Raw genomic sequence first — 14,065 nt, forward strand, 5'->3', positions numbered from 1 at the left:
CTGAGAAAGGCAGGCATATGAGAATGCCTACTTCACCAGTAATGACTAATATGCAAATTCACTAATGAGCTTATATGGTAATGACCACACCTGACATCCTGCCAGGGGCGATCTCGCCCATAAGACCTTTTTGAAATCAATTTGGAGGCCCCTTATTTCACAGGTGAGTCGAAATCAGGTGTCTCAGGAGAGTCTTGGTGGGGCCTCAGAATAAATATAATCAAGAGCGCCCAAGGTGGTTGCGCAGTAAACAATATCTGAGGGCACATTGAAATCTCGGCTTCAGAATTACAATGGGAAATAGAATAAGTAAGCGTATCAACAACTAATAAATATATCTCCTTAAGATCTAACAACTTCTCCTTCTACGCGAGTTTTAAATTTAATGGAAAAAATTCCATTCGAAATACACAACATGTAAACAAATTATGTCGCGCGGCCAGCTATGTAGTCAGCCAATCAGACCCATTCGCACAGATACAATTCACACATTACGTGATCTCGGATTTTTCATATCCATCTTGACAGCATGCGCGGAAGCCCATTGTTTCTATTTACTCTGAGGGCCGGGCTCGTGTGAGCCCACAGCAAGGGATCACGGAGACAACCAAGATAAAATATAAACTACAAATGGTAATGCGGACACATAAACATAAAACTACACTACCGACCATGGTTTCGACACACCATGCCACCTTGAAAATGACATAGATTGTCGAAACCGTGGTCGGTAGAGAGGTTTTATATTTATGTGTGGAAATTATCATTTGAAGTTCATACATCATCACGGATATATCGCATTTCCACCACGTCAAGCCTGAAACCATTTCATGCGCACGGAGACCACCAACTAGCCAACCAAACCATACCACCTACGAACACCGAAACGATAACACTAAACTAATTTTATAGGCAACAACTCGGGGGGACAACGAAAGCGGTGGGCTCACCTTGGCAGTCAAAGAACTCCTCGTCGCTGCCCGAGTCCGAGTCCCTCACGATGCTCTCCATCCTCCAGTTGGCCACCTGCAGGTCGAAACTCTTGAGGGAACCCGACCCCGGCGAGTGCAGGGCTGCCCTCGAGTTGCTCCTCGTCCAACCCTTGCCCCCCCGCTCACCGACGCTCGTCCTCATCGAGTAATCTTGCGACGACAGCGAGTCCGCCCCGGGGCTACCGTTCCGAATGTTGCCCCCCAACCTCCCGCTGCTGTCCTCGTCATCCTCCCCGCCCGTCGTCTGAATTATCGGCACGTTCCCACCACCGGGACGGGGCTGTTTCCCAACGGACACATCCCCACCACTGTTACTGTTCATCGAGTCGCCGTCGGGCTTCTCGATGCTGTTGAAGCTGGCCGCGATGTTCTGGTTCTTGCGGGCCTCGTCCTCCTCGTCCGTGGCCCGCTCGCCCGTGCTGTCCTGCCTCTGGTGATGGTGGTGGTGGTGCTCTTTGGGCTGGCCCTCCGATTCCTCTTCGCCTTCCTCGCCCTCCTCGTCCGATTCTTCGCCCCCGCTCCCCCCGCCCATCTTCCGCTTGAGCGCCTCCTGAGTCTGTCGCTCGATCTCGCGGATGTCGTCCATCGTGAGGCCGAACCACTCGTCCTGCCAGGCCCACGCCTGACGGTGAGCGCGAAGCATAGTCTTCCTCAGCGCTGCGGAAAGGGCGATTGAAGGATCCCGTTATGTATTCTCGGAGGTGCAAGGGTGAGCATAATAAGGTAGCGGGAGAATTACAGCCTACAATAGGATTGTAACTCAAATACCAAACTGGAATTCCTTGAATTTCACAGATTTTCAATATTACTTTCCCAATTATCTAGAATGTTTTCTATGACACACGACACGCGATATTCAACTTTTAGGAAGATAGTAATTAGAGGATTGCAGTTCAAATACCAAACTGGAATTCATTGAATTTTACAGATTTTCAAGATTACTTTCCCAATTTTCTAGAATGTTTTATATCAGACATACAGCACGGGATTTTCAAATTTAAGGGAGATAATTTTATTAAGTGAAGTAAAAAAACAATAATATTAACCTTATAATAAATGGTTCAAGTAAATTCATGACGTAAAAATGGGTATTAACAGTTATGGAGCGTCACTTGAACGTCACGTTAGGAACGAAATGATCAAATAAGTAACAAAGATACACTAATGCGATGTGGGGATGAGGAAAAATTAACATTAGATTTTCAATGCAATATGATTTTTCCAGTTTTTTGTAATTTTTCGGGACATTCTATGACTTTCTCGGAACAATTAAGACTCCCAGACTTTCCCGGTTTTTCCGGAAGACTGGTTTTCATGCTACAATCGCTGCAAAAATTGTAGAACTGTGAACTTTAAGCATTTTTGTGAAATTACACGGCTTGAGCAAAATGTACGCTTTTGATGATTCCAAACATAGGCACATTCTACAGGTCCCTTACCTTTGTACAAAAATATAGACTGCACTATTTAATTTCATATAGATTTTCAATTTTTTAGGTTGATAATTTTATATCCCTATGGTCAAAGCGCAAAACTATTTTTAGAGGAGAGATTCGCTTGAAAGAGCTTCTTTGAAGATAATACCCCTTCCCCAAAAAAATATTTATAGGGGATTTGAACCCCTCTCCCTAATTGCTAAGGCCTGACGGTCCCTTAGCCCACCCTTAATCGCCAAGATTTACTCTTTATTTCCATGATCAAAACTTAAATTTGCACCACTATAAGTTACAATTACATATAGAAATTACAGTTATTCCACTCATAAATTAGTTCTGCCCAAAGGCCAATTTGAGCCTAATTGTGCCACAAGTTATTTATTCCGAAGTAACATGGAGACAACATAGACAACAACAAATTGGCAAGAGAGTGAGTAATTCTCCCAGAGAATTCTCGAATTCTCTCTGAGGATTTTCTTTGATAAGTAATAAGTTGATTTTATAGAATTCACTCATGGCATTACACTTTAAAAATCTAGTAATATTTTGAGGTACTTATAGTATTTGAAAAATTATTACATTTCAACCTTTTCATGTCATTCTTATTACTTGAGAGCAACTCTCATAAATGACTTAAAAGTGTTGAAACAGTTTCAGTTTGTTCTAACATACGTACAGTGGTATACAATCAGATATTTGCCAACACAAACATAATATCTCACAAGTTACCTCAATAGGCATTGGGATACCAGCCAATGACAAAAATGAATAAAAGGAGATTCGCATTGAAGATATGCAAATTCTGAGCCCAATCTAGCATAAATTTAAATCCTTCGTTGCTCAATCAATCATCGAATTCCAACATCTATCCATTTCGGAAAATATCTCTCACATTTTTTGTAGGACCCACAAACACAATGAGGCTCCAAGACTGTTTCTTGGTGTCCTTCTGAATATCCTATAATATTGAATGATTACAATCAAATCAATTATTGGTCAGTGATAAGTTAATCTTTCATTTCTATTTGGGGTGGACAGTCAATGGATCAGCCATGGGTGCATTGTCTCAGGGGACAGAAAAATTAGTTTATCAGCGCCTGAATGGCATGCAACCCTCCAGGAGAAACATGTGTTGCATACCCTGCTAGGATCTACCAACGTAGAGAGATATTTAAAGGAAATTAAAACAAAACAGAAACATAAAAATATTGAATATTGTGCACACAAAATAAAATTTTGTGTGGGAATGGAACATAAGAAATAATAGAAGACTATTTTTCGTCTACTTTAGGAAATTTGTCTTCCTAGTAGTGGTTGGTCACTACGCCTTTCACCACCTCCGACCCTGAACTCAGACCTATAGAACTTAATATTTGAATTCAGGTTATTCATTTACTTTCTTTTTCCATTGAAATATCACAGCCAAATGGGGAGTCTAGACTAACGTTTCCAAGCCAATTCTCCATTCTTTGTTAATAGGATGCTCAAAGGAAGAAAAGGAGTAGCTATTTAATAATCAAAATTCCAAAATTTGACCATGTGGAAGACTCCAGAAGACCTATGGCCCTAATACTTCTAAGCATCCCCTCCACATTCACATAGGCCATGAATCTCCATCATCCCACAGTTAACCTCCTACATTTAACTAAGGCTATCTCTAACCCACTACACAACTTCTAACTTCTAGCTATTGACAAGCTTGTGGCACATCCATAGCAGGGTTAATGGGAACTACACCCCCCTTGAGGTATCCAATTTACACTAGATAAAAAAGTAATTTTGCCTTCTCAACATTTTTTTAACCTCCCAGACCCCTACTACTGCCGGGAGGTTACCCCCTGATACCCTCACCTAGCTCCCTCCTTGTCCCTATCCTGGATCCATCACTGGCCTATCCCTCTTATGGCCATTCCGGGAATGGGAAAAATGAGCATCAAGGAATGTGGGAGGGGGATATTAGAGAAAGTTAGGAGAGAAGAATTTTTCCAATGGTTTAGATTAAATATTTTTGACAAATTCCATCCCTCCCATCCACTGCTAATCATCATCACATGCTGTTTTCAAGTCGTTGCCAAAATTGTGTTGGTCACAGGAATTCAATATTTTTTGATCGACAGACTCCAATCCACCTTTGCAATAAATTTAAACAATAATTTGTGTTATTCAAGTGCATTTATGAGTTTTGGATCATTTGAGTGTCACATTTCTGGTAAAATTAACATAGAAAGCAGATAAGAGCTAGCTGATAGAGGAATCCTAAATCACAGTGACCAATATATTTCCGAAGCACATGTCCAAATAGAATGGTTTCTGAATATTAAATTATTCCGGTATTGTATCACTAATATTATGCGAACAATTAATAGGTTGAAACACTATTAAACAACAAACTAAAAATATAATATCCTTAGAAAATTAATAAACATGAATGATATTTTACAGTTTTAATTTTAATACCCTAATATGACTGATTAGTGAAACCTTTTACCAAAAAAGAAACATCAAAATAAAATAATTACAGAAAAAATTACCAGTTAAACATTCTAAGGTAGAGCACCTTTACAATTGTTTATAAAGATGTAGGTTTCCAAAAGAATACCCCAGGCTTTTTAGGATAAACTTTTAATCTCCAATATTTCATGGCATAAAATTCATTAAAAATAGATGAAGAATTTACATTAGTGCCAAAAATTCAGCAGTAAATACATAAATCTAACTTATTTAAAAGTGTAGAGTAGTAGTAGAATATAGTACTTATCTAAAGAAAGTAGAGAAAAATTAAAAATATCCCATGGTTGATTATAACGGAATTAATTATTACTAACAACAAAAGACAAATAGAAAATACAACTCACCAACATCATGAATGAATTTTTCTATTTTACTCTGCATTCCCCAATACCTGAACTCAACTTTACATAATTTGTATGCACACATAAGAGACTTTCCACTTGGGGTAGGTTGCTTTTTACCCTGTAAAACATGTTAATTCACTAAAATTAGTCAGCTAGTTGGAAGAGAAATTACAGAAAACATTTAAAATAACATTACAATGCAATTTACAAGCTAAATCATCCAATTCCTTGGAATGGAAAAGAAAAAAGTTGCTTTCTAGGTTGTGAGAAAAATGATAAAAGAGTAAAAACTGATATAAAATGCAACTTCCGAAAAAAACCACAATCCATCCCATTCCCCAATTCCCCAAATACATGGAATTACATATTAGAACAACACATGCCAAATTTTGGACTTCCTAATTTTATTTTCAACCTGCAAAAAACACAATTTCCCACATTGCTATTCAACATTTTTTCATGCACCAGCACCCAAAATCAAGAAACTGCTATTAAAACTGTTAAAACATTAATGCATTTATACTTGCCTTAACATCATTCCAATAATCTTCAAGCCATGTTTCAATCAACGGACCACGACTTGTTTTCTCAGAAATATACAATTTAGGATCCTCTTCTTTAACGTAGTCAGCACCATATAACTGGTCTTTCACAACATCAATGATATCTAAAAGATACAGCCAATGAGAATAAATGAATTTAATATTTATAATGAAAAAAAAACAATTTCATCACACACTTTTTAACTCATATAAGTGGATAGAAGACAGTGTAGATGAGTGAGGATTTTTCAGATGAAATGCCATTAGGCACATTGCAGGGTAAGTTACAGAAAGTGTATATAGATAGAATGAACAAAAAATTTATAACTGAATAACAAAAGATTATGCCTCATTCAATAAGCAAAAAAATTAAGACCAAATAACACATGATAATAGCAGAATAACACATGGAAATAGAAGAAAGAAATACATATGTACTTACCAACAATTCTGTTTCGAAGATCCCCACCAGAAAGTTTGAATACATTATCCTGATGGCCGTTATCTCCAAAATAATAAGTCTCTATCTCCAGGGAAAATTTTTCAACAAAAGGGCAGGTATATCGGGTTTTTGTATAAGGGTATGCATTCCATGCTTCCTCTTCAACCGTGAGAGCTGATTTGGGCAGGAGACTTTTAAACCAGCCTGGAGATAATATGAAAAGACATCAATAAATTACAGAACCAAAAATACCATGTAGATACTATCTCAAATCAGTAAAGGATTTATGTCAGATTCTCAGGATAAAAATAGCCTTTCTTATCCTAAACTAATTGCTTGACCACTGCTCCTAAAAGTATCGTCAACCCTTTCATTACTTATCATGCAAGAAAAAAAGGATTAAGTAAGACATACTTTTTAATAAAGGGAAGTTACATCCTATTTCCCAGACATTAAAAAAAAAACATAAAAAATATGTGCTCCCATGAAAAATGAAGGCATGTATGAACAAAATATATGCATCAACTCCATAAAAAAAATTTGGAGTGTATAAAAAAAACATTTACCAAGAACATTAGCATAGAGTACAGAAAAATTTCCAAAAATATTTCACAAAATGTACTGTGCCAATTGCAAATTTATATCCTTGAAGTATCAGCATTTATCTGAGGGGATCACTTACATCCAAATCTTAAAATTTTGTGCTTTGAATGTAAAATAAATATTATGCTTGAAAAAATGGTAATTTTAAATGGAAACATGCAGAGAGGTGTTAAGTTTCACCAAGGCAGAGCTTAAATCCATTTTGTTTTCTAGCAAAGGACTTAACCTTGCCAAGGTAGAGGCTGGCAATACCACGATATGGAGCTTTAAAATTGTTTTCAACTTGATAGTGGCTCTGCCTGACAAACCCATTGTCACTGATTTTTAAATGTTCAACATTTCACCCATTTTTTTAAAGTGAGAAGGTTAATAAGAAGGTTAATATCTTCAAATTATTTCATGACATTAAACCAGGGGGGCCGCTCAATTACATAAATGAAATTCCCAAAATTTGCTAGACTTTACTCAGAATTTCCATAAATTTTTCTTATTAGGCATGTATTTTACCAACTATCCATTTTAACAGGAGATAAAAATGTGATGAAGTGCACTAACACATTGGCATCAAAAATTTTTATTAAATTATGAAAAAAAAATTTAATAGCTATGGAGCTTGATCTAAATGGCATGTTTGCGAATGGGAAATTCAAACATTATAGATTTTTTTTAAATGTCTTTTTTTCGCATTTTTGTAATTTTCTCTGATATTCTATAATTATTGACTCACTCACTTTCTTAGTGATTCAACTTGTAGGTTGACTTAGGTACGTGAGGATGGAGCTCATCCCAGAATAAGGCTCAGGCACATGAAATTCACGCATAGGAGATACAGGGCCCTGCTCTTGTACTGCAAGAACTTTTGAGTGGAGTGTCTGAAAGGTCAGGATTTGAACCTGACGTCTTATGGTAAGATGCGAAACACAGACTTTCCACACAGGATGAAATTCCCTCTTGTTCTAGGTTTTCCACAAAAAATATACACCACAAGAATGCACCAATCAATTATGTGTTTCTTCAGAATTCTACCTAATTCGTGCGTAGGTTTCAGCGGCATTGTTCATGATGACTGCCAAGTTCCGGGTTCTCCAGCTGTGTCTGTTGTTTATAGTTGACTACGATTTCGAAAGCCATCCTGCTTTTGTTTTCAGGACGAAGGTTAGAAGTCGAGTGTGTCATGCTGATAAACAGCTTTTATTTGCTGTTAATCGGTTCTCCGATTTTTTGGCAATGTTCTCTCTTCTTTATTTTCCCTTTTATAGGCTACCACAGCCTAGATTTGCAAACAGAACTCTGCCCGTGTACGTTTGTCCCATGTACTCGTTAATAAGTTTTTGATAGTTATTTCGTACGTTTTTTCCAGTGTTTCATAATATGTTTTGCAATGTTCCCTTATAACTGATTGTATGTTTTTGTTTCTGGCTTTTTTTATATATTCTTTCGTTTTTATATTCCTCTGTCCCCCATCTATTGTTCAGTACTGATCACAAGCATTTTTTTTCCATAACATATATTTTTTCTCAGGCGATTTTACTGGCTAATCCAATCCATGATGGAGTAGCATATGTCATGGTTGGCCTTATGTATGTATTGTAAATAAGAACTCTCACCTCTGGTGGCATTGCATTGTTGTTTAATATTGGTGCCAAGCCAGCCTTCACACCAAGTGCCTTTGTCATTATGTTGTTAATATGTTCTTTCAAGTTTAATTTTTCGTCCAGGGTCACGCCAATATATGCGGCCTTGTCTTTATATTTTATTTCCTTTTGCCCAATACGGAGGATTGGGCATAGTTTTTGTCTGTGGTCTACAAAAAATTGGTTGCTGATTGGGTAGCCAGTGTCCCTGTTGATATTTGGTGTTTTATGGATTTCTAATGCTTCCCTGATCTGCCTGGGGTAGTAGCAACTCTCTTTTGCCACTATCGCTGTTCTATCAAAATCAAACCACATTCCTGCGGAAGATCATACGTTGGTGAAACATGCCGAGGAATGGTAACAAGGATGAAGGAGCATGTAAGAGCCACCAATCAAAAACAACTGCCAGCCATAGCAGAGCATGCTAGGAGTGAGGCAGGCCATGAAACTGATTTCCATAGAGCGAAGATAGTGGCAAAAGAGAGTCGCTACTACCCCAGGCACATCAGGGAAGCATTATAAATCCACAAAACACCAAATATTAACAGGGACAATGGCTACCCAATCAGCAACATGTGGAAGAGAGCACTGACCAATCAGCGCACAGGGGGAGGACAGCCAGTGCTATATAAGGCGGCGAAAAATCACCTTCGACCTGAAGACGAAAGCAGGATGGCTTTCGAAACTGTAGTCAACTATTAACGACAGATGCAGCTGGAGAACCTGGAACTTGGCAGTCATCAAAATTTTGCCTAGTTTCCATTCAACTTACCAGGCAAATGACTCCCGACATGGTAAACCTTGTGGGTGTACTGGCCACTGCCTCCAGGCCCATCTTCATAGGGCTCATTGACTAGAATCTCTACACCACTACCGGCACCTTTACTCTCCTCCCGGCTCTTTTTCTGCAAAGTGACAAAATGTAAATTAGCACAAGTGTTAGCATATTCAAGCAGGCTTAAGGTATAGAGGCAAATAACCCTTTCATCCTAATGCTCATTCAATAATGTTTCCAAGTATATAACAAATAAGAGTTAAAGGAAAAATAAATTGGATGTTTTGACGAGAATTTGCAACCAACCTCATATTAAAAAAATGAGTAGATTTCTCTCATGTTATCAAATGGTCAAAACTTTAACTTATTATTCTACAAAGCTATTAAAAAATTTTCATAATGTAATTATGTAATTATAAATATTGAGAATATTTCTTTCACAGTATTTGTGCAACCTCTCACTGTTATAGTCATGTTCTTGTGTAAAGTCACTGGAATCATAAAATTTATGTAATTAATGTGAGGGAATTTCACTGTTAATGAAAATAATTATAACATAACATCAAAATGACCGTCTCCAGCAGAAAGGTGCCTAATTTTTACCAAAGGAATGTATAAATATTGATTCAAAAAAGGAAAACTCACGGCTATCATATACAGCTGTGCTATCCGGTACTCCTCCACTGTCAAAGGCAGTGGGATGCGGTATTCCTTGATAAGCATCTTGCTCACAAATGAGTAGTAATAGCCGCAGCTAAACCACCAATCACCGCTTATCTAGGAAGTCACAGTCCATCTCACAGTGGCTGATGCCTGTAGAAACAACAAAAATATAGATTGAAAAATAAATTGATATGAATGAAGAATTTTTTATAAGGCAAAGAAACATAGTGTACCATTAAAACATGTCTCAAAGAACACAGTTACGGTGCATACAAAGGACAAAGCCACAAAATTGACTGAATAATTAAAAAAAAATACTTTTGATTAATTTTCATAACTGTGGATAAAAAACAAATGTTTCGATTACACAAATTACAGATATTAATTTTTTAAATCCACTAGAGGAAAAAACCTGATGTAGCAATAAAAATGAACTATTAATATTATTTATCCCTGGGAACAAGCAATTACCTCATCGAGATTCTTTCGTTCCTCTGGCAATGAAAAAAATTTGGAGATAAAATTCAAAAAAATATTAATTTACTTCAATTATTTCACTTATCACTAAAAATAGTGCATTTGCACTTATCATAAAAATTCATATATTATGTTTAAAAAACCTCTGTCCTACGATGTCCTGCCCCAACCATACTGCCCTCCTTACAATACCAATCAATCTTGGTGGTGTTGCTTTTTCCCACTCATAAGTGAATACGAAAAATATAGGCGTTATATTGCATAATGTTAAACAGGGGAAATAGAGCATGCTTATATTCGGGCAGAAAGCTAACGAAGATGAGACTATGTTGGTCCTGTATCCATAAGAACAGAGGAAGCCCCAACAATTTCTGAGGAAACGAAACGAACTGAAAAGCCGCAAGGCCGAAAGGGAGAAACGGAAGATTTTAAGGCTTCGATATTCGATTGTAAGCACAGCGGCGATATAGGATTCTGCAAGAACGAAACAGTATTGAATTCAAGATCAAAGTGAGCAGTAAATAGGGGAGAATAGCAATTTTGGGCGAGGGATGCTGACAAAGATTTCGAGGACACATAATATTCATTTTTTAGAGTCCGTTCCTTAATTATATGAATCGCAACATATATCATATACATCGAAATCTCGAGATGTTATTTTATCGAGAAGTTAGAAGAAGTCTCGAGAGAAGAAAATTAAAAATACCGTTCAAAAGGGAGTCACCGTTTGGTGAATGTGAAAAAATGCCTTTCATCTGGCTTTGTATTACCGTCATCGAATGCCAGATTAAATCACCTTTTTTTGAGAAATTTGATGATGAGGATGAGTTTCCGGTGATATTGAGAAACGGTAGGAATAAATATCCTTTCATTACCAGCATATTTCATTAAAACATTTCAAGGAGTAGTAACCGAGAAAGACCGCTTAAAAATTAGGTATCTTGACTTTTTGCTAGGACAGTAAGCAGTGCATTAACGCACGTGACCGAAGCCACATAAATTCAGGGGACGTTGGAGACAGCTAAGTTTCGGGAGGGAATGTCAGTTGGAGGGGTTTTATATAATATAGCTGAATATTTCGAAATAAAATAATAGTTTTAATGGTTTATCATAGCTGTGGACATCATTTATTGCATTCCAAACACGACATTTGGAGGGGGATTTGTATCTTCTAAAATCAGTATCTCGCAAACGTTTCGGGGGATTTGAACCCCCTAGCTATAAGTTACGCACTTTTTACCAAGCTTCACGCCCCATTACGATCGCTGATGACTGTACCCCTCCTATCCATTTATATACAAGCAGGAAAGGCTGACGCCGATTATTGTCGTCTCCCATAATCACTCCAACCTCCACTAGTATTTATAATATTAGTTTAATCTAAAATTTAATTGATAAATAGGCAGTTCCTGAACATTTTTAGACAGTGAGCGAACAATATTTCGGCGCCTCTCCATGCATTTGACTTCGACGTTATGACCTAGGCCGGAGATTCCTTCCCGCGAAATAGATAAAATAAAGAATTTCATCACAGAATTTTCGGTAAATTTTTCATTTCAGGTCCGTTTCAAAACAAGAGTTACTTAAGTATGAAAGCTTAAATTTCCGTAACAAATAGAATCACAAGGATAAAAGAATGATCGACAGAGTCATAATTTAATACACAATTTTTTTAACTTAATTGAACGTCAAATAGTACCTACAGTCAAATGGTTAATTTAAGATTGAAAAAATCCCCGGTTTTTTACTCCACGACGGAAGGTATAATTTTGGTAGTGTGTGAATTGACTGTCGTCTGGCTTAATAAAAGATTTAATTAATATAATTATAATTTTCAATTAATTAAAATTACGAGTTTTATAAATAGAAAATTTTCGAAAAAAAATTCAAATACTGAGAATATGTCCGCGCTCATAAATTCTTTTGATGATATTAGGCCTCGTTTAGGCGCCTTCGGCGACCATATTTCCAGATGGCCCGGCTAGGCCACACACTCAGCATCGGCCCTGGTAAATATTCTACCTGACAACTGACGTTCCTTTATTTCATTCTCTATAAATAGATAGGCAGAGGCGTAATCTCACATTCGTACTCGATTGAAAGACAGAGAATCTCGAAATCTCAATTGTTCCATATTGCTCTCTAGAAATATCTCTCTCTCAAGAAATATTCCCCAGATAAATTTTGAACAGACAGCCGGGAGCTATTCTCAAGGCAGAGGGAACTTAAAAGAGGAGCAAATACCTCACAGTATGATAAAACGATATTAGTAAACAATAATAAAGAGTAATAAATAATTGGGGTGCCCCATCGATACTACAGATGGAAGCGAATAGAAAAATAACGTACAAATACGTCTCGAGTAAATGGATTCAGCTTCGATTTTATGAATATTAATATTGAAAACTACTCATAAAAGAGACCATAAAACCATGAGCTTTCTTAAAAATGGACTAGTTAATGAAACGTAAACCATGACCAGAGATAAAAAGTCATAATAATAAATAGCTAACTCGTATAAGATGTGGTATTTGACGGAGGTGACAGACATCTTGAGACCTTCGATTTTACCAAATTATACTATATTTTAACAGGTTACATAACATTTAAGATAGAAATGAAATTAATTATAAATCGATTGAAATCTTAAACCTCAAACGAACGGGACGATATAAACTCTATTAGAGTGAAGAATACAGGACAAGCGGGGAAGGAGGATGAGGAGAATATGATAAATGGATGGAATGAAATGAAATAATCCTTATTGTGAATTGAAGAGGGAAGTTCAGAGCGCGAAGGGAGCAAAGCCGGGATGGTTCTCGAAATGCTCCATGTTGACCTACGACTAGAGATGGCAAATGCCATTCAAAATCGATTTTTTGAGCACTCGATTTTTAATCTCAATGGTTTCAATAGAAATCAAAGTTTGGACAAAAATATCGATTTATCGAATAAATCGACGGTTCTTTTCTGAAAAAATACAGTTTTTGCAAAAAATGCTAATTATTCATTTAAAAAAACTCAAAGTACACATTTGAGAAGCAGAAAAGAATTCCAAAATACATATTTACTGAGATAGCATGCTTGAATTATTAGTAGTAAAAACGTAAAAATGCACGCACAAGTTTTGGTATGCTTGAATTATTAGTAGTAAAAACGTACAAATGCACGCACAAGTTTTGGTATCACCGCTTGGAACAATGCGGATTCATTATCATATTTAAGATAGATAAAGTGATTGAGATGCTTCTTGTTTCGAGGGCGTAGCTTTCCAATTTTACCGGCCTAGACGAAAAGTATTTCACACGGAACAAATAAATTTATCATAGGCCGGTAGTGACGCTTCTGAGAACAAACGATATGGTCAAGATCGACGTTGAAAAATCGAGTTTGAATCGAAACTCTTTAAGATCATGGCTCGATCTCGATTTCCTCGATCTTTGACTATTAACACTCGATTTTCGATTTAAATCGAAATAGATTTTACCATCTCTAACCGCTTATTACGCGCTCCATTCATATCCTCTGCATCCTACGTATCTCCTCTACAAGTTCATCTCCTCGTCCACAATGTCAACGCACTTACTCACTCTTCTTCGTCAGGAAGGCTGCGCGGTTAGTCAAAAACTGCTACGGGCGTACAGAC

General features: G+C 37.0%; 1 protein-coding gene across 9 annotated transcripts in view; it reads right to left on the minus strand.

Annotated features, from left to right (window-relative positions):
- LOC124159116 (protein retinal degeneration B) overlaps window positions 1–14,065 on the minus strand; it is a 274,532-nt gene that overhangs the window by 45,774 nt on the left and 214,693 nt on the right. For all 9 annotated transcript variants that reach the window (XM_046534682.1, XM_046534680.1, XM_046534679.1 and 6 more), the window contains 6 exons: window positions 9,925–10,092; window positions 9,277–9,409; window positions 6,268–6,471; window positions 5,811–5,950; window positions 5,284–5,401; window positions 951–1,649 (listed from right to left, as the gene is read on the minus strand). In XM_046534682.1, coding sequence (XP_046390638.1) covers window positions 951–1,649; window positions 5,284–5,401; window positions 5,811–5,950; window positions 6,268–6,471; window positions 9,277–9,409; window positions 9,925–10,002 — 1,372 coding nt within the window. In that variant the 5' untranslated portion in view covers window positions 10,003–10,092. The remainder of the gene's footprint in view (window positions 1–950; window positions 1,650–5,283; window positions 5,402–5,810; window positions 5,951–6,267; window positions 6,472–9,276; window positions 9,410–9,924; window positions 10,093–14,065) is intronic.

Source organism: Ischnura elegans, chromosome 5, assembly GCF_921293095.1.
Source record: "Ischnura elegans chromosome 5, ioIscEleg1.1, whole genome shotgun sequence".
Lineage (NCBI taxonomy): Eukaryota > Metazoa > Arthropoda > Insecta > Odonata > Coenagrionidae > Ischnura > Ischnura elegans.